We start from the raw sequence: 22,153 nt of genomic DNA on the forward strand, positions 1-22,153 counted from the left end.
ACCTATGGAATGTTGAACGATGGGGGTACAACTGTACAAGGGACAGACGTGCTAAATTGATCTGGAGACTACGTATACCACTCAAGGTCAAAGTCTTCTGTTAATTAGTCCTTAAGAAGAGATCTCCTACAGCTGAGAACCTTGTGAAGAGAGGGTGGACCGGAGATAAGACTTGCGTGTTGTGCAGGATGTACGATGAGTCGGTGGACCATCTATTCACGTAATGCGTTTTTGTTAAGTTCTTAATGGTAACAGGCATTGAGGATGTCCAGGCAGGGGAGTTGGGGGGCGATGTGCACATAGTCTGAGATAGGTGGCATGGGAGGAATGGAGTACAGAATAGGAGCAACGAACTAACCAGTTTGATCGCATGCTGAAGGAGCATTTGGAAGGCTAGGAACAACAGTATCTTCCGCGACATTGAATAGGACCCACTAATAGCGGTGCAAAAACTCAAGCATCTTATTATCTCTTGGAAAGACATTCGGTAGTTTTTTTTTTTTTTTTTTTTTTTTTTTTTTNCACCCTTGTAACCTAATTCATCTTTCCAATGAAATGAAGCAGGTAGCGCGCTATCTATTCTGAAAAAAAAAAAGCCCCCCACCAATCCGATCCAAGCAGTGGCATGTTTGTTTCAACGTAAGTAGACTTGGGGTGGAAGTGAACTTTGGATTGAAGTGGAGTTGGGGTCAAAATTAATTCACTTCTGCTGTTTGTTTCTAACTGTGGAAGTGCAATTCTACGAGTTCTGTTGTTTATTTGGTAGGAAATAGATGACGTAAAAAATGTAGCTCTCCATCCCCGATATACTTACCTCCGAAGCGATATCATTGTCTATTTTGTAACTTAGTGAATAATAAATTATAATAAATAAGAATTAATATAATTATATATGTATATAATTATATATATATATATATATATATATATATATGTATAATTATAAAATAAAATTTTAAAAAATTATATTATTTGTTTGCATATAAATTATAATAATACAACAAATAAAATTCTAAAGTTAAAAATTATTAACACTTAATAAATTTAATTTTGGGTGAGGGCGAAGTTAATTATCCTATTTTGAATGAACTCGATTTTCGATACAGCGTAAACAATTTCTCCCCTCACCACTTCCCCCTCACTTTCACCCAAACAAACATACCCTGTAGGTCAAACCACTGAGCTTCGACGAAGGAGCGCGCGCGGGGAAATTCACTACCACTGCTTGGCAAATTCAAGTACCACGCTCTCCCCGATAATTTGTTATCATTTAATTACTGACACATGGATTAAAAAATTCATTTCGATTTTTTCTTTTTCGTAATCGACTCTCTCTCTCTCTCTCTCTCTCTCTCTCTCTCGAGTGGTTGTCCCCTTCAATACCCGTTTTCCTCGTGCTGTTCAAATTTCTCAATTTTAAATTCGCATCTACTTTTTCTTTTTTTTTTATTTTTCTCATAAAATGAATACTTCCGCTTCGGATTCCCCCCTCCCCCCCCCTCTCTCTCTCTCTCTCTCCCTAATAATGATATAAAAGAAAATTAAGGTGCTCAAAATCGTCGAATTTTCGATCCATCGAAGAAGAGGAAGAGATTAAGAATACGTACGTGTATACGTATATATACGCGATGTCGAAGGCCGCCGCCGTCGTCGAGCTCGACCTCCTCGGCCTCCACCCACGCCCCCCCGCCGCCGCCGCCGCCGGTCCACCCTCCTCTTTCCGCCGGAACAGCTCCTTCCGAGGTATATATAATCTCTCCCCCCCCTCTCTATATATCTAGATATCTCTAGAACCTTCCAGAACCTTCTAGAACCCTCCGGATCATTTCCTTTACTGCTCGATCCTCGCAGAGATGCAGTGCGCGATCGCGAGGATGGATCCCGCGGTGGTGAAGAGCGTGATCGCGTCCGGATCGCCGGGATCGAACGCGGCGGCGACGGCGATCTCCGGCGCGAGGTGAGCTTCGATGCGCCTCGACGCGTTGCGATCTATGAACAATAATTAATAACACTTCGTGTGTTTGTGTGTGTGTATATATATATATATATATAGAGTGGAAGCAGGTGATGATACCGCGACTTCGCCATTAACGATCTTCTACAATGGCACCGTGGGCGTCTTCGAGCTTACCCACGACAAGGTTTGTATCAGCTTCGCACGTGCGAACATGCATAACAATAATCTGGCTAAATTGCAGAGCACCCCCTATCGTTGTACTAACTTCGTGACTACAACTTCTCTGAGGGGGAAATGACTTTTAATTGATTCATTAATGAAACGAGATGAAAATAAGATCTGATTAAAATTATGGGAAAAAAAAATTGACAGGCGAAAAATATCCTGAGAATGGCAGCGGAAGCAAGTAATGGAGGCATTTCAGAAGCATCGGAGGAAAAGATGGTGTCAGGCGACAATGAGGGTCTGAATGGAGGTAAACATAACAGCAACAAAATGTGCATATAGTCTTTGTACTACTGTCGTATTGCAACTCAGAGCCCGATCCTTTCGCCTAAACATATGTTTTAGCTTTTTTTTTTTAATTAAGAAAGAAAATAATTTTTTGAATAAATTAAGTCTTCTATTTAAGCTGTTAAAATAAAAATTTTATATATTATATAATTATTAAGATGGTCGTTTTAGGAGAAAATTATGGATATTTCTTTGGTTAGAAATAAAAGTGCAATGCGTGAAAAACGTTGAATTGGAAACTTCAAAGGCCGAGTTGTAATATTGGGATAGTATGGTGACTACCCATACATTTTGTCCACAAGAAAATGGAGAAATCTAAAAGGACAAGCCGATTCAACTATGTACTATTTTTGAGAAATTTTGATTTCTAAAAAATGTAATTTGAAATTAGTATTTAAACTTTCAAAATTTTGATATTATAAAATGAAATTTCAATTTATTTAATTTAAGTTTGTTTTTATATATGGCTCTGAAAATTTATTTTTGCCTCACCTTATTGCGCTGGTACATTCTTGTACCATGTCCTTGAATGTTTTTATATCTTACTTTTTTTTTTCCATGTACAAATTGACTTAAAATAGTCAGATTAAACGCACTAGATACAATTAGCTAGGAAATCACGCAAGTTGAAAACTTAGATAATAAAAGGGTTAATTTCGTATAGATTCTTGCTAACATAGTGGATGATAAATATATTTCTACAAAATTTGATTTAATATGTTGTTTCTTCAAAAGTTTTAATATTTTCAAATCTATTTATTTGCTTTATTATCGTTATAGAACTATTATATTTTCAATTTTGGCATCATAATTGTATCCTTCCAAAAGTTATAATAATATAAAATACGGGGATAAAAACGTCAAAAATTAACCAGAGTTAAGTATTTAACTTATGAATAAATTAAAATTTTCTAACGGATACTAACGGCAGAAACATATATATTTGAAAATATTAAAATTTTTATAGGAACAATATATAAAAGCTGAATTTTATAAAAAAATATATTTGTCATTTACTATATTTGCAAAGATCTGTATGAAATTAATCTATAGTAAAATTATTATTTTTAAAGATTTGATATTTATTTTCAAATTAATAATCCGAAAATCGAGTTAATTTTATAATTTTTTACTGGTTTTGATTACACGTCAAGTTGCATCTGAAAATGAAAGGCGTTGGTTGGTTAGGAGAGCTGCCAATCGCGAGGAGGAAGTCGCTGCAGCGATTCCTGGAGAGGCGCAAGGAAAGGTTGGTTCTTCTACCCTCGAGTGTATCTACCTTCTCTTCTTTTTAGTTCCTCAAATTATAAACCCAAAAAAAATAATAATAATAAAGTAATTTATCACGTGAACGTTGATAAAAGTATTGTATGAACTTGGTATATTGCATTAATTCAAACTACGGACAATTAAAAGCAAGAACTATACTATATATATATCCATAGACAAAGTGTATTAAATCTACTCGTATTTATCACGTGAATGTTGAATATATAGCTAGGTAAATTTAATGTTGGTTTAGAATTTCTAAAAATATGATGTTCTGGTCAAAAAAATACAAGGACTTGCATATTTATTAATGTCTTTTATTATTTCTTATATATATATATATATATATATATATGCATCCAGGTGCATCCCCACACTTTGCATTTATCAACCATCCATGCAATGAAGTTTAAGTCGCTGTTTTGTTGTATATAATTATAAATACATCGTAGTTATAATTATCTGTAAATTCAAATTTGGATATTTAGTTTAATGTATACTTGCACTGTACAAATTAACTGTTGCGCCATGCGCATATATATTGCTATATATTAACAACTTTTTATAGTGTGCTTAGTTACCGTGCCGTGTAGCAATGCTATTCTTTAATAAAAGAAGATCCACTTTAATTAGAGAAAAACGCATGCAGAGCATTAATTACTTAATTAATTTAATCTCTTTCGTTTGGGTTCTGATCTATGTTTAGTGGGGTGGGTGATAATAAAGAGGGACAAAGCACGTTTTCTACGGAACTAGCTATGAATAAATAATTAATTAAGGTGGTCGGTTACGTAAACATTTTTGAATGCTTTTTGGATTATTCACAGTTGAAACTTGAAACTAAGGTGAAAACGACTTAAAGAAATTTTAAAAAAATGTGCATAATTAATTAGGTCAATTTATTGTGCACGCCTTTTGAAAATTGTTATTTTAAATTACTTTATTCTCGATGATAGCCACGGAACTTTTCCTTCAAAAGAAAAAAAAAGCTTTTTGTGTTGAAAACATATATTAACTTGAATTACCTTTTTCTTTAGTAACAGGATAAAGAATTTGGCACGTGATGAACATTAATTTAATGGGTTGGGTGTCTTTGAAATTAAGTACCTTTTTTTTGACCTTCTTACTTTTTTTTTTTTTTTTTTTTTTTTTTTTTTTTTTTTTTTTTTTTTTTTTTTAATGCTTTGTTTCCCACCTGCCGACAATAGTTGAACTACTCCTTTCTTTTTTTTCTTTTTTTTTTTTCTTTTTTTTTCTAGTTGTATTTGTAGCAAAGGAGAAATGAAGGAACATGAAAAGATAGAAATTTGGGAAAACTTCAAAAACCCCCCCTGTGGTTTCATACTTTTTCATTTTAGTACCCTGTGGTTTGAAGTGTATCAAGTTAGTACCCTGTGGTTTCTCACTTTATCACTTTAGTACCCTGTGGTTTAAAATGTATCAAGCTAGTACCCTGTGGTTTTGCACTTTATCACTTTAGTACCCTGTGGTTTCACACTTTATCACTTTAGTATCTTGTGATTTAAAAAACTATAGGGTACTAACTTGATACAAAATTAAAACCACAGGGTACTAAAGTGATAAAGTGCAAAACCACAGAGTACTAACTTGATACACTTTAAACCACAGGGTACTTAAGTGATAAAGTGAGAAACCACGGGGTACTAACTTGATACATTTTAAACCACAGGGTACTAAAGTGAAAAAGTGTGAAACCACAAGGGGGGTTTTTGAAGTTTTCCCTAGAAATTTTGACCCTTTAGTTAATTATTTTCATCTGAGTTTCTTTAATAAGGTTGTTGGAATTATATTATGTCCTCTTACAAAGATTTGGATAAGAGAATAGAAATAGAATAGTAATTTACATTCACAAATTTACTAATTAGTACAGTTGGTTAGTATTTCAGTCACTGACGAAAAAATTTAAAAGAAATTAAGAAAAAAGAATAAGAGTCTTTTCTATCTCTCTCAGTGTTCATTAAATTTAGGGTAAACTTCAGATACCACTCATATGGTTTCACATTTTCTAGCTTTAATATCATATGGTTTAAAGTGTATCAAGTTAGTGTCCTGTGGTTTTATTTTTATCTTTTCGTCAGTTTTTTCGTTAATATTTTGTTAAATTATATACAAAAAATTTTAGATACTCCACCTAAATTTATTGAATATTCACTTTAGTACCCTTTAGTTTTGATGTATCAAGAGGAACGGCAGAGAGGAGGAAGAAGTTATATTCAACATATTTTATGGGTAATAATTTCTACTTTATTATGAACAACTTCTACTTCATAATATATAGGGAAAACTTCAAATACCCTCTTTGTACTTTCATTTTTTCTCACTTTAGAATCTTGTGGTTTAAAGTGTATCAAGTTAGGACCCTGTGGTTTTGTACTTTTTTATTTTAGTACCCTGTGGTTTAAAGTGTATCAAGTTAGTACCCTGTGGTTTCGCACTTTCTCACTTTAGTACCCTGTAATTTCGCACTTCTCACTTTAGTACCCTGTAGTTTAAAAACCACAGGGTACTAACTTGATACAAAAATAAAACCACAGAGTACTAACTTGATATAAAAATAAAACCACAGGGTATTAACTTGATACAAAAATAAAACCACAGAGTACTAAGAAGGTTATTCATTTATGACCGTTCATTTTTCTAACTCTTCGATGAACTTGATAATAATTTTTAAATATTACAAAATTTGGTTTCTAAATATTTCTAATTGTGTAGATCAATTTCAACGGTGCCGATTATTAATTTGAAGTTTCGATCATTCAAAACGGCTTGATAGGACAATGTTCTCAATCCTATCAATAGGATAGTAGATGGACTCTATATACATATTGTTAATATCTCATAACAAATTGTGAAAAACATACTAGAACCTGTAGCTAGAGTATCTATCAACAAAGGCTTAATTTTGCTTAGTTTAGCTTCATATCATGCAAAGAATTTATACATATATAGAGAGAGAGAGAGTTTAGCTTCATATCATGCAAAGAATATATATATATATTTTCCACTAAATGCTTAATCATTATTTCTTATTCAGGTTGCCCACCTAAAAACAATCATGTGTTTCTTACGCAGGTTGACCACCTAAACAATCATGTGTCCCTGGGAAAGCCATGTTGAGTGCCCCTTCGTTCTTCTAAGATCATACTACGAAGGATACTAATTAGTTTAATTCACTCTCAGCTAATATGTAATTAATATTACTTTAGTTTGTTGTTAATTTGTGTAAAAAATATATCCAAAATATCCAACGGGTCACTCGCATTTTGGTTATCCTCCGTGAAAAAGTTCATTAGAGCTAAAGTGTGTGTATTTCTTGCGAACATTTTATGCAATTAAACAGTTTTTTTTTTTACCACAATTCATGTCGATGTATACTGTGGAGCTCGTGTCCGAGGGACCCTTCATCCAATGCAGGATTTTTGGGCTGTTACAAACTCTCTTCGTTTAGATCCTTACATCTTTATATAGGTTTGAACCCTCACATTTTTGACTAGTATTCGGATGCTAATTATAACGATTCAATCCACTATCAATAATAACTCGTTGAGTCCAAGTCAACGGTTCAAAATATTTAAATTCAGTTCTTAATATTACGAGAGTACGTGACCTCTTGCATTTCTAATTAAAATTCTTTTTTATTCTGACATGCATAAGTATCGTTTGGTTCGAGAATAAATTTTTTTTGGTTATTCCTGGGATAGGTACAACTTTGGATATAAGCGGGAATAAGATCAATTTTACGTTTGGATGAAAAATGGGTTATTTTCAAGAATAAAAAAAATAGTGTTTGGATAGTTAGATAGGAATAATAGGAATAAAAGTGATTATAGTAGTTAAATAATAATATTATATATAATTAATTAACATCAAAATATTAAATAAATGATATTTAAAAAATTAATTAACTAATTTATCATGAATATTATTAGATAATCATAAATATTAATTAATAAATTAATTATGAGATTAATTAATCATTAATCAATTAACCATGAGCACCGTTAATTAATAGATTATCTAATTATAAATAATTTGACGAGTTAACAAATTAAGCTAATAAATTAATATATTAGTAAATTGCTTATTTATTTATTTAATTAGGTAATTAGTTATATTGGTCAAAATATTAATTTATTAATCAATAAAGATATTAGTTATTACATAAACACACTAATAAATAATTATTAATTTAGCTAATATTTTATTATTAAATTAGTTAATTATTAATTTAGCTAATTAATTAATAAAATAATATATAATATATTAGTTAATAATATTTTGTTATTAAATTAGTAGAGGTATAAACATAAGAAATTGTTATTCCACCAAAAAGATAGAACAATAATTTCCCCCACTAAACGGGTTATTCTAAAATAACCCATTAAGAGGGGATTAAATAAACTCATTTCCTCTTTTAGTGTTTGGATGAATTAGAGAGATAAAATGCTCTATTTCTACATTATCTCCCAACCAAACACTTTCTTAGAGAGTTTGTTTGGCTCATCTCGTAATGCTTTGTACTATCGGACTTTCCAAAAGTATCACCAAATAGCGAGTTGTCACACCCACCGTAGGGCCCCAAGTCTAGATTACACCATTTGTTTCAAGTCAATTATTGAAACTTGAAATTATTCCACAACAGATATCGTGGTGCGCGCGTACAATATGTATAGTTCATGCATAGAAATTTCTTACTCACGAAGCCAACCTGCCACACTTTTACACAGAATAATTTCATTACAATTTGTCGGATGTCGACGGCTGCGAAGCATCCCACGATAAGTATGCGACGAATATATTGTCCAATGTGCAGATTTTTTTTAACTCTAATTCTGTAGACAAATTATAGTTGATGAACTTATTGAGCACCGTTTGGAAAATTACTGCCGAAAAATAAAACTTTAATTTAATAATTTAGAATTCAAAATAATAAAGAAATGGTGTCGTGGTGTAGTTGGTTATCACGTCAGTCTAACACACTGAAGGTCTCCGGTTCGAGTCCGGGCGACGCCAGTCTGCACTTTTTTTCTTTTAGTGAAAAGCTGGTAAATTTTTTTTTAGAAATGTTTGATGGAAAACCATTTACACGACACAGATCTATGTTTTAGTAAAAAAATGGTTTTTCTAGGGATTTTTTTATTTTTTTTTTACCTCATGAGATCTGGGAAGAAATTTTTTTTATACTACACAGATCTATGTTTTAGTGAAAAACTGGTTTTTCTAGACTTTTTTTTTTTTTTTTACTTCATGAAATTTGGAAATAAAATTCTTTTACACTACACCGGATCTATGTTTTAGTGAAAAACTGGTTTTTCTAAGAATCAGACGAACGGAAAATACTTTTCTAGCCAAAAAATTATTTTTTTTTGAAATATTTTATGGAAAACCGAACATTCTCTTAGCTACCGTTTGGTTCGGGGTTAAGGAAAAATTAGTTATTCCAGGGATAGGGTTAAGTTCAAGATTAAGGTGGGGTTAGAGTATTTTTGTGTTTGGTTGGGAGTTGGAGTTAGTCCAGGATAGTGAAAAATAGTGCTTGGTTGGAATAGGTGGGATAAGAAGGATAGTGGGTTATTATGAATAGAAAATAGTATTTGGTTTGGGTTAAGTGGGGTTAGCTAACCCGGGATAGCCCATTTGAGGTGGGGTTAGCTAACCCCACCTATTTTTGGGGTGTTTGGGAATAATATGGGGGTTAAGGGGTTATTCCACCCCTTAACCCCCAACCAAACAAAGGCTTAGGTAGTAAATATACAGAAAACATATATCCTACTTGGAAAAAAATGTATGTGTATAAATTTTGGTCTATAATCCAAACAAATGTTTTAATCAGGGGCCAAATTTCCTTTCTTTGCCAGGTAGTAACAATGAACATTCATTTATTCAGACGAAAAAAATGAAAAAAAAAATCACAGCCCAGTACGGCTAGAGTAGGCCCGAAACATCGGAAGTGTTTGGGCTTTGGTAGTCCCAATTGGGCTGAGTTTGGGCCGTACCTATTATGGCCTGGACACTTATTTTCTGACCAGATCCAGGCTAATCTAATTCGTCGTCTCCTTACTTTAAGATTTGTGTGTCGCACGTGATGATCTTGTTATATTTTAAGCTTTGTCCAAGCCTTGCGTGTTTTGGCTAAATAGTTTCTCGACTCGCATACAAAAATTTACATTTCTTTAGTTACTACAAGAAATTATGATGCTGTTTTCAACCCAGAAGAGCCCATAAAAGATTGTAGTTCGAATTTCCGGCGAGAAGATAAAAGAATGAATAGAAAAGAAAATATGCCTATGCCTTTCTTTTAAACTGGCCTCTTTTCCAACTAACCCCTTTTCTATATCTCCGTCCCATGTCAGTGGGGGGCAGTCTAGTTTGAGGAGATTGCGAAAGTATTCACGATCTCACTTTCAGAGTTGTGGATTCTTTGCAAGATTGAGGTCTGGCGAGGCCAGTGATGTTATACCATTTTGAGAATTGGTGTTGTGATTGTTGGCTTAGATGAGCAAGCATACTACCCTGTTGCAGGAGGTCAAGTGGGTTGAGTCACGTTCAAAATGGCATGAGGCCGGATTAGGCCGAGTCACAGTCGAGACCCGTGGGCGCTATATCTATACATTTTAAGTGAATTGGTTGTGTATTTCTAACAGCTCGAGCTTTTAGGATTAATGGTTAGCACTAACAATTCGACAAATAGTATCAGAGCCATAGGTCACGCGTTCGATTCCCGCATACTACGAAATGGTGGGAGGCCAAGTGGGCCGAATAACTTTCGAAATAGCATGAGGCTGGGTTGGGCCAAGTCATGTTCGATCCGATAGTGATAATTGTATATTTACAATATTATTATAGTATAAAGTTATTATTTTTGATATCTGTTGTTATTAGATTTCTAGTAAACTTCTTTGAGCAAGATTTTGTTGACGGTTCGTGTATAAGGTGTAATCTGTTGACGTAACCAAAGACTTCCGTTGTAATCCGGACGTGACAGATTAAGTTGCTCACAGAAGCTCTAATTGCAATTCCATACAAGGATCTAGGTAATATCTTGGGCCATAAATGATTTGGGGCCAAAAATAGTTTCTTTACAAGTTCGTCGATCGGGCCGAGCTCAAATTTGTATTCTTGTATGCTGGCCGGGGAGGCCCGCCACGGTGAGATGAGAATTACTTCTGTCTCTATTGCTATATGATTCAACCTGGTCCCTGATCCTTGTCTCACTATAGGAAATCTCACCGTAGAAAATTTCGTGCGAGCCTAAGTTTAGGCCTCCGACTTGATTATATCTTTTGCGCTCGTGGCCAATAACACCAACTCTTAAATCGACATTCAGTGTATAATACGAAGGCCTCAGTTGCTGCTCTCACGTAGCTTAGTCTATTTTTCTTAATAAATGAAGCATGTATGTAAAATTCGCTACCTTACTGTCTCTCAAAAATGTTTAGTATAATGCGTCTCACCAAAACACCCAGATCTGAGCTATCAGATAGCATTTAATCTTGCTTTGAATTCACTTATTAGAGTTCTATTTGACATCTCAGAGCAGGGTGTCTTAGTGAGGCACTTTTAGCTGATTCTTTTCTTCTTCTTCTTCTTTTTTTTTTTTTTTCAAACTACACTTATTTCAAATTTTACTTACCTTTTTCCACACTTCCTTGTCCATTTACTCTCTCTCTCTCTCTCTCTCTCTCTAACATATATATATATGTATAATTTTTATTAATCTTAAAACAGATAATGTTGTAGTTATCACAAGAGGTCCCAGGAGTGATACCCTTCATCACCTAAATGTTCCTCAGATGTTAAACCTGAGCACATGACTTGCTTGTTCTCTACTAATTTTAACTTTAGCCAATTTTGGACCATTAATGGGCCAAGCACTTCTCTGAAAACAATGAAGCCGACTGCAAAATGAGCAGGGACATGAATTCATGCAGTCCAAACCAATGACCACTACCCTACAAAAGCAGTAGTCTTGTTTCCTCATCTAAAAACATTTCTATGAATGGCCAATTCCATCCTTCAGCCGTTCTTACTATAACAGCATGTGTGTCTGTGTGTAAAGAGTTAACCCTGAATGAGCTTATCATCTTTGCTAAATCATTGATTCGCTTTTTTTTTCTAAACTCTGGAAGTAGTAGTCAGACGTTTTGATGATGGATATGGTTTGCGCTTCTGGCTTTGATTGGCGGTCGGAAGCAAAAACAACCTTTTCAATCCGGAAAAGTCAGGAGATTATTTCCTATTTTTGACTATTTTGTTAGTTTATGAGATTTTGGTGTATTAAGATTAGGGTTTTTTAAGAAAGTCAATCAGTACGCATACTTGAGAGAGAGAAAGCCTACATACTTCATTCATTAAATAATGAGTTGGGCTACAAAACTTAGGCAGCTGGGCCTCTCAAAAAATGTGAAGGCACACAACAAGCATGCAAAACAAGAAAGTTTTTACTTTTCTATTCATAGACTAGTGGCCGAACCAAGTAAATCTATGGTTGTATCTTCTCTAGACTCCTTTATTCACATTAATATAAAGTCAACTTCATTTTATGTACATTTTTCAATACAGGATTTGCTGTAACAATATTTTTTACATAAGTTCTAACTGGCTACACCAACCAGCTCCTTATCTGGAACAAAAGGCATTACCTGCACTTCCCACACATGCATGGTCCCACAATTGGGTGAAGTGTCAGAGGGAGCAGCTTTGAGCACCACATACCCCACCAAAAAAGGCTTCATACATATCATGGGCCATTGTGTGTGTTTATGTGCCAAGTGCGGTGTAAGATGAGGCCATCCACAGCAGCATTACTAGCTCTCAAACTATTGTACACAATAGTGATGGGATGGGAAGAACCCCCTACAACTGCTTATACAACTCCCACAGTAATTCTCCTGTTCTACTAATTTTTTATATTATTTTTTTTAAGCAGATATAATATTCACACTGCTGCTGCTGCTGCTGCAGCAACTTGCCAAAGCCCTTTTCATCTTTTCTGTCCACAAACATCTCTCTCACATTAAATTGCTCTGTTGGACTTTTTAAGTAATCCAGAGGTTCAAGGAAGTGCTTTACAGCTCTATGTACAATCATCTTGCTATGCTATTAGTGCAATAAATGAGCAAGGATGCATGCATAATGACAAGCTTATGTGTAATGTACCTGTTAAGAATAACTGTATCCATTATCTGTCCGGATATTTGCAGAAAGATAAGGAGTCCTTATCCAAGGCTAAGATAAAAGTTTTCCTGATCAAAAGTCCATTGAGTGGTACGCATGACTTTTCAGTGTCAACTCATAGTTTCTTTCCTTTCCCCCTTTTGTGAAAGACTCCTTTGTCTTGCTTACCATGCATATTCCAGTTTAATTACAAAATATGACCTTTTCTTTTCTTTTGTTTATTTCTCATGACTTTGTACGTTTTCTTTAGTTTCTTTGTTGAGAGAGTAAGACAAAGGGAATCAAGTACACAATAGTGAAACATCATTCTCTAGTTGTTCCACGTAGCATGCATCAAAGCGAGCTAGGCACTCTGAATTCATATTTCACCAGGCTCATCTTCTCAGTATTTAAGGTAATAACTCGACCTTAATTATTAGTTCACCCGCACGAAGTACACTACTCTCGACCTTACTTCTGATTCGACTTTGACCTACGTACCTCTACGTTAATCTAAAGCATTTTCTAGCTAGCTAGGTTGCCTACGATCTGTTTCAAATTCTTAGAATGTAGCACTAAAAATAAAACATAAAAACGAAAGACTACTCCGACCTGAAGTACTACTCATTCTATAAGTGATTTAATTTCCGCATAATCTAGGCATGTTTTGCCCTATAGTTCAAATTCCGTGTACATCCTGAGCCAACAAAAAGTCTAGCTATACTCAACCATCTTCAAGATTTATTGATGGAGAGTTGTTTTTATCTGCTAAGAGAGAGAGAGAGAGAGAGAGAGAGAGAGAGAGAGAGAGAGGAAAACATGTGGGGATGTATAGGCCACAAGTATCATATGGACAGCACATGCATGCCCAGGAGGGATAAAGACAACATCATTTAACACACTATAGAGAGTGTGGAGATCCCGGCCCCCAACCTCTTCCTCCTACATATACATGCCATAGTACATCAATGTATTATCAACCCCCCAACCCCAACCCCAACCCCAACCCCACACCTTGTAAATTAGTTTACTCCCCACTAGACATTAGACAATGCCACACCCTACCCCATGCAGCCATGCTTCTTCCTCGGCCGGGTGGGCCTTCTTGGGCCCCACCGCCACGTCCAGACTGATCTAGACCTACCTACGTACCCTCTCCCGGCCCTCTCGTTGATCTTCGTACGTATACGTAGGACCAGAAAACTTTCAAAAGTACCCTTTGTGTGTGTATATATATATATAAATATGTCGAGATAAATATAGCGACGTTTTAATATAGTGTCGAAACATTTTTAACAGCGTTCGACAAAAATATGCTTATTAGCGACGCTTAATCATAGTGTTGATACATGTCAAATATTGAAGATGCTAAAATAGAGTGTCGTGTAAAAGATATCGTCTGAAATATATTTTATTGTAGTGAGTAAATATATATGTAAAAGGAAAAGGTTTATTTCAACATATTAATACTGACTCTTAAGAGTCATTGTTAACAATGTTGTTATGATCACCTTGAACACTTTATTGTCGACCATGTAAATCAGTACTAAAATGAAACTTTAACATGGTAATTTATGCATAAATATATTTCTCCTTTATATTTAACTTCCTTTGTTCTTAATATATATATATATATATATATAGTCCGGCTATAGTGCTTGTAAAATCACCAAGTATTTGGTGCTCGTAGGTTTTTAGCCGTTAGATTAGCACTGTTGACAATTTACACCCGTTAGATTATACTATTTAACCGACCACCCACTCAACTCTAGGGGTCCATATCATCCTAACCACATATTTTTTAATCCAAAGCCTGAAAAATTTATAAGTACCAATGTCTTGATACTTTCAAAAACATAGAAGCTTAATTTTATATATATATATATATATATATATATATANTTATATTTAGCGGCATTCACTAATTTATGCTGCTAATTTATCCTATTTTGCAACAATAATAGTAAATTGGTGCTAAATAATTAAATCTAGTAGCAATTATCAAGTAATCCTGCTAAATATATTAATTGACATGATTTAAGTAAATGTTGTGGAACAAAGATTGCGGCATTTAGTAATAAATGCTGCTACTTTATTACATTTATTGTCATTTTTTATAAAATGCTGGAAACTTTAACGGCATTCACTAATTTATGCTGCTAATTTATTCTATTTTGCAACATTAATAGTAAATTGTTGTTAAATTGTTAAATCTAGCGGCACTAATGCTGTTAAATATATTAATTAGCGTAATTTAAATAAATGATGCGGAGTAAATACCGCTAAATCATGAATTTGTTGTACTGACCATTTTGTAGAAACTAGCGCGAGCGGGGTGATCAAGGATCGCTGCAAGGGCATAGCGTCCTAGGTAATGGACCTCCGTGCATTAGTTGTACCCTTTATTTTCATCTTTTGTATTTGATGAAAAGAACTTATAAAGAGGAATTGAGTTCCTATGCTTTTAAAAGTACCAAGTTATTGGTGCCTGTAGATTTTTAGCTATTGGATTAAAGATATGCGGTTAAGATGATGCGGGCCCCCTAGGGTTTAGTGGGTGGTTGGTTGAATAGTATAATCTAATTGTTGAAAATGATCTGAGGAGTAGATCTAACAGTAAAAAACTTACAAGCACCAAGTGCTTGGTGCTTTTACAATCACCATAGCTGGACTATATATATATATATATATATATATATATATATATATAATTAGGCTGGTATACTATCAATAATACCAAACTATTTGTGCTATTAGGTTTTTAGCCTTTGGATTGAAAAATGTGCAGTTAGGATAATGCGGGCCTCCTAAGGTTGAGTGGAAGGTTGGTTGAATAATATAATCTAACGGGTATAAATAATCAAAGAGTTAAATGCAACGGTGAAAAACTCGATAGTATCAAACACTTGTTGCTATCGATAGTATCCCAACCGGACTTAGAGAGAATTAGACTAGAATACTATCAATAGCACCAAGCTATTGGTGTTTTTGATTTTTTAGCCCTTAGATTGAGAAATTGGTGGTTAGGATGATGTGGGCCTCCTAGGGTTGAGTGAGTGGTTGGTTGAATAGTATAATCTAACGGGTAAAAATATTCAAAGGGTTAAATCTAACGGTAGAAAACTTGATAGTACCAAATCCTTGGTACTATCGATAGTATCCCAGCCGGACTCTCTCTCTCTCTCTATATATATATAAGCACAGCAATACAACAAGTAAACTAATTACCTGGTGCACAGCAATACAACAAGTAAACTAATTACCTGGTGGTCGATCGATGATCGATTGTGAAATCTCGACCGGTACTAGTTTTCTTTGACCAGATTAATTAGGCTCTTGCCGATACATGATCTATCAAGCTTCTTGCTCTTATATGTTTCACGTGGCCCCATCTACATGATTAGCAATTAACGTAGTTGTTGGTGTAACGCCCCCAATAGTCCCACATCGGATGGGATATTGATTCCGATCAGTTTATATGAGGCTTACACGTTAATAGTAATAATTGGGCTTAAGCATTTTGGGCCGGTGGTTTCGGCCCAACGAGTTATTGTTGCTAGCGGGTTGGGTCGTTGCAATTGGTATCAGAGCCGAATACCAGCCGAAAGTGTGAGAACTAAGTGCTATGCGGGACAAAGTGTTACACCAACGGATTTGGTGGGAGCCACCTCTTGAACCCGTAGGAGCCACCTCTAGAATCTCACATCGCCTGATAATAGTCCTGGTTTGTCTGTCAGTGATCTGGTTTGGACCCGACGAGGACGTCAGGGTAATAATAACTGGGTTTAAGCATTTTGGGCCGGTGGTTGGGCCCAACGAGTTATTGTTGCTAGCGGATCGGGTCGTTGCAGTTGCAGAATTGAACTCTTCTTTGCGGCTTAGACCGAACGCAAACACACATGTTTGAGTCCGTGTCTTTGAAGAAAGATCGAGGAAAATCGCACGAGCTTGTCGAAATTAAACAATGAAAGTTACATATCATGAAAAGAAGCATGTGGATAAGAGAGAGGAATTAATAAAAACAATAGTATTGGATCGAATTAATGACAAGCCATTATTCACACAAGTTTCTCGATGTCGGATATCTTATCAACAATGCTTTCCGTTTCAAGCCATGATTTCTCATAGGAAAGGTACTGATATATCTTGCCTCACTAAGGAGGTTCATGCATGTAATGATCATGATCATATATATATATATATATATATATATATATATATATAGGCTACTATATATACTATCTATAGTACCGGAGTTTCGATACTATAGTCTTGTTTTCGATTTTAGGGTGTTTAAATTAACGATCCACACCGTTAAATATGATTTAGGGTATATAAATTTCTTAGAAATAAAATTCTAGTTTTTTTCGACATCGTTTACTTAGTAAATAAATTATGTCAAAATGGACGGTATAAATTGAATTATCTTTAAAATTTGAGTTTAGGACTTTTAAATTCAAAATCAAGAATGTTAACCTTAATCTAGATAGTTTAAAGTATTTTCAATCAAAAATTGAAAAAAATTAGATTCTTCTACACCGTTAAACACCAAACTCGCCATAGTAGCCATTGAAAATTGACAATTTTTAAATGGTTTGATCATAAAGTAAACTATGTCGAAAAAATATAAAATTTTATTTCTAAAAACTTTAAATACCCTAGATCAGTTTTAACGGTGTGGATCGTTGATTTGAATGCCATAAGATCGAAAACGAGACTATAGTACCAGAGCCCCGGTACTATAGATAGTATAGGAGACTAGCTCTATATATATATATATATAATATATATAATATGATATAATACATATAGAAGAGAGAGAGAGAGAGAAAGAGAGAGAAGGCAGAGCTACTGTCTATTAGGAGTACAGCAGCCCTGTGTCCGTAACTTCTAGCCACACCATCAAGTTTGATGGGTGATTAGATAAAAGGGAAGGGTATTGTAAGAGAAATTCAGAGAGAGAAAATTGTACACACCTCATCCGTCCAATTTCTTTCCCCTCTCATTCGTAAACCCCATCAATCTGATGGGGTGTTGATAGGTGGTTAGAAGTTAGAGATACAAAAGCTGGTATACTCCGTAATAGCACAGTAAGCCCTCTATATATTATATAGTATATATATATTATATATTATATATTGTGTTGGGCTACTATACTCTTATGACAGTATAGATACCTTACTCATCAATTTTTAACGTTGATTGGATCGGGCATGTGTGGTTAGGATGAGTGGTGTCCGCACTTAGAATGATAGTGGTCCCCTAGGGTTAGTGGGTGGGTTTGAATAGTCATGATTTAACGGATGAAATGATCAGGAATAAATCTAAGGGCCAAAAAACTTATGAGTATAAAGGGCAACCAATACTCATAAAATTATAGTAGCTCGACTCATATATTATATATTATATAGTATAATAATATATATATATATAATTATATATATATATACGATATATATATATATAGTATATACTAATATATATATATATATATATATGACTGGGATACTATCGATAGCACAAGGCCTTGGTGCTATCGAGTTTTCTATCGTTAGATTTAACTCTTGATTATTTTTACCCGTTAGATTATACTATTCAACCAACCACCCACTCAACCCTAGAGGGTCCAAATCATCCTAACCGCACATTTTTCAATCCAAGAGCTAAAAAATTAATAGCACAAATGGCTTGGTGCTATTAATAGTATTCTAGCATAGTTCTATATATATATATACACACACACACACACGGTTGGGATGATTGCGATCGCTCTAGGGTTGAGTGGTCCCCACATGATAATAATATTAATTCAAATATTAGAAATGATTAAAGAAATGCTGATCTAAGGCCAAAAAATCATAAACACTAAATTCTCTATACTTTCAATAGCATAGTAGCTTTCTCTCTCTCTCTATATGTACAAACACAACATGTTTGCAAAAAGCTTGCATGGTAAAGATAGATATATATGTTTTGTGTATGTAGTGCTATGATACATACGGTGCCAATGATTGATGAGTGACGCAAATGCTAAAGCTATGTGCAAGAGATCATAAACTAGATAAAGGTTGAGATAGTTATAAAAAAAATTATTTTTTGGAAAAACGTGACTTAACTAAGTTGGCACCAAAATTCATTTGAGTTCGGCAAATTTTACAATAGACGTAAAAAAATTTTAAACAGTCATAATTGTTTACTCGAATATCTATTTTCAGCATGGAACCCTAATTCAAAAAATACTTTTCGAGATTTACGCTCTTATTGCTAAGCCATACTGGCCAAGTTCGGAGCTTAAATTCAACTATTTAGACTTTCATTTTTGTATTTTTAGATTATTTTCGAAAAGTTTTATTTTGTATTTTGAGTCCAATTATTATATTATTTTTTATTAGTTTAGGTTTAGAGATATATAGAATTTATAATCTTCAATTACAGTAGAATTGAGATATCAACCCTATATATATACAAGGCGTTTGGTAAATATAATTAGATTTTATAATTGATTGAAATATTATTCTATTGTCGATGAATTGTAATCTTTTTGTCTCTCTTTTTCAGTTCTTGCGCTTCTTCCTTCTCTACATGGCTTAGGCCTACGTCACCTACTGAACTGATGCTTCAGTTTACCTCTCGCAATTTTACGTTTGTTTTGCGCAATTGTATTCGATCAAGATTCCTCATACAAGACCAAACAATTAAGTGGATATTGGATCAATCTAGTGCCTGAAATCTCAATCGACTGACTAAACAAGTAGAGGACCCACACTTTTTTCAATGATCTCGTTTCTTTTCTATGAGTTTATTTTAGACTAAATTATAGAAAATCTTTCTGTCAAAATTCGATTTTTTACTTTTTCCTCCTATTATTTAAAAACCTACACTTTGTCTTTTTGTAAAATGAAAAATGTGCACTTCACATCCTACCGTTAGTAATTCGTTAGGGTTCCGTTACAAAATATTTTTTTATACCAAAAATACTCCTCCGCCCTCTTCTCTGTTGCTTCGCCTTCCTCCGCCTCGCCGCTTCGCCGTCACCTCGCTGCCTCCCCCTCCTCTATTTCCTCGCCCTCGCCTACATCTCCGTCTGCGCTCACAAACACCCCTTCACCCTCCTCCGCTGCCTCGCCTTCGCCCTCGTTGCCTTTACCTACCTCTCCATCCACGCCCACCTCGATCTCCTCCCTACTGTCGCCGAAATCGAGAGGCAGCGAAGGTGTAGGAGAAGAAGGGAAGCAGGTGGAGAAGAAAATAGAGAGAAACAGCAGCCGATCGAGGCATGAATCGCGACCGATCAAGACGGCGATTGAAGAAGATAAGGGAAGAGACGAAAATGGTGAGGGGCAAAATGATCATTTTATCATCACAGTACACACCGTACTCCCTGTGAACATTTTTTATTTTACAACGGAGCAAAGTGTAGGTTTTTAAATGACAGGAAGAAAGTAAAAAATTAGATTTTGACAGAAAAATTTTATATAATTTAGCCTTTATTTTATATACAATTGAACATGGATCAGGAAATGGACAGTTCTGTTTGCAAACTCAAGATCTGAAAAGTGAAAATATATAAATAAAATTGGCTCCTTCTCTTTTTACTGAAATTTGATGAGTTTGCACACTAAGCAATAATAACCTTTTAGCTAGTGACATCAAACAAATAGTCTTGACCGTACATAGTGCAATTGGGTAAGAACTTGATGGTTAGTATCTAAGGTACTAAGTTCGAAATCTGATTATTTCACATTTCATATTAAATTTATTTTTAAAAACTGAACGAAACGGTTAGCATGCTATCTTTTTCGCTACCTTTCTCTCTCTCAATATAAAAACATGAAAATAATTTTTAGATATCTATGTACGAGAAAGTTTGAGCTATTGAAGGACCCTTCCCCAAAATCAGCATAGTGGATGGTGCGGAGCTGCACATCCGTGCATTTTTGGGGACCCAAGTAGACGAGCGGTGCGGCGCGCAACCTCTCGGCCAAACAAGGCCATAATGATCCTTGGCCAATACAGTATCCTCAAATAATGTCATAGCTACATGGAAATAGACGCAAAATTGACGTTGTTCTCCCTTACATATCCTAGTGTAGTTCATAAATAAACAAAATATTAAATATAAAAATATAAAAATATTATTTTTTACTAGCTTAAGTTTTTATCATGAGATCTACGTTTGAGTCACGCAAGCTTCTTGAATAGTTGATTTTCTCCCATTAAATTTAAATTTACGTCATGAATCTATTAAAAAGTCTCGAGCTCAAACATGAGGGGGAGTGGAGAAATATCTTTCTCTACGTACTAACTTGAGCTTTTAGACAACAGCGGTTGTTTCACATTATTTAACACAAAATGTGTCCAAGGTGTCAATTGAGTGATTCCTTTTTTTTTTCCTATTTTTGTGCGCCAAAATGAATAAAATTAAAAAAAAATCATGAAATTGGCAGTATGTTTAGGAATAACTCTTAGCTCAAGCATTTGTACTCATTTATACATTAGCTGTCATCATCCATTAACCTTTTCTAATAATCATGTTTTCAAACATAGAAATTTTGGATTGCACAGATTTTTACAGTTGAGGGACTTGGATCAAGTATGTAAGGCTTAGAAGAGTAAAGGAAATAGATGGACTCTTCTCAAACTGAAATGCTATATTAGCAACCGACTGTTCCTAGCGCAAATGGCAAAGGACTTAGTGATTGGTACCCGAGGTCTCAAGTTTGAATCCTAGTTGATTCATAGTTTCAGCTAAGTTTATTTATAAATAAAATAAACAAAGCGGATAGCATGCTATTTATCTCTAAAAAAAAAAAAGAAAAAGAAAGAAGAAATGCTATATTAGCCAAATATATATTATTTTTTGAGAAATTAAAAACAATAGGAAATATATATGTTCTCAAACTGAGGTACATGCTATGGTCACATAGCTGCTATGGTCAAATTAGCCAAATATATATATAATCCTTAAAAAGAGTGAAAACAATAGGAAATATATATGTTCTCAAACTGAGGTACATGCTATGGTCACATAGCTGCTGCAAAGGACCTGGATAGAAACCTAGCTCAGGGTGCATAGTACATGCATCAGAGATTAATTAAATGTTGAATTTGGAAAGGGAGAAAAGATATCAGAGAATGCATATCTTCATTGGCTAGTCATATCATCTCTCTCCTCTCTCTCTCTCTCTCTCTCTCTCTCTCTCTCATAATGTAAATGATGATTGCAACAGGAAGGTC

The 22,153-nt window shown here is 34.5% G+C and overlaps 1 protein-coding gene and 1 non-coding gene across 7 annotated transcripts; both read left to right on the plus strand.

Moving 5' to 3' along the window:
* LOC109710085 (protein TIFY 9) lies at positions 1,491-7,118 on the plus strand. 6 transcript variants are annotated; one of them, XR_002216284.1, is made up of 7 exons: positions 1,491-1,743; positions 1,852-1,957; positions 2,054-2,141; positions 2,330-2,432; positions 3,625-3,719; positions 5,928-5,989; positions 6,833-6,882. XR_002216284.1 is itself a non-coding variant. In XM_020232509.1 (7 exons), the coding sequence occupies exons 1-7, from the start codon at positions 1,629-1,631 to the stop codon at positions 6,875-6,877; spliced, it is 624 nt and encodes a 207-aa protein (XP_020088098.1). In that variant the 5' UTR covers positions 1,491-1,628; the 3' UTR covers positions 6,878-7,118. The 6 variants fall into 6 exon arrangements, 5 of the variants coding, with proteins under 5 accessions (XP_020088098.1, XP_020088100.1, XP_020088099.1 ...); XM_020232509.1 differs by having other exon boundaries at positions 5,918-5,989; positions 6,833-7,118; XM_020232511.1 differs by having other exon boundaries at positions 3,659-3,719; positions 6,833-7,118.
* Positions 8,700-8,773, plus strand: TRNAV-AAC. The gene has a single exon. It is a non-coding gene; the product is annotated as a tRNA-Val (tRNA).

Source organism: Ananas comosus, linkage group 5 (genome assembly GCF_001540865.1).
Source record: "Ananas comosus cultivar F153 linkage group 5, ASM154086v1, whole genome shotgun sequence".
NCBI lineage: Eukaryota > Viridiplantae > Streptophyta > Magnoliopsida > Poales > Bromeliaceae > Ananas > Ananas comosus.

Bases quoted from the DNA above. Each gene is read 5' to 3' on its own strand.
- LOC109710085 (XM_020232509.1), top strand. From the start codon at position 1,629: ATGTCGAAGGCCGCCGCCGTCGTCGAGCTCGACCTCCTCGGCCTCCAC. The intron at 2,142-2,329 runs GTTTGTATCAGC...AAAAATTGACAG, and splicing joins TCGAGCTTACCCACGACAAG to GCGAAAAATATCCTGAGAAT. The intron at 3,720-5,917 runs GTTGGTTCTTCT...TATTCACTTTAG, and splicing joins CTGGAGAGGCGCAAGGAAAG to TACCCTTTAGTTTTGATGTA.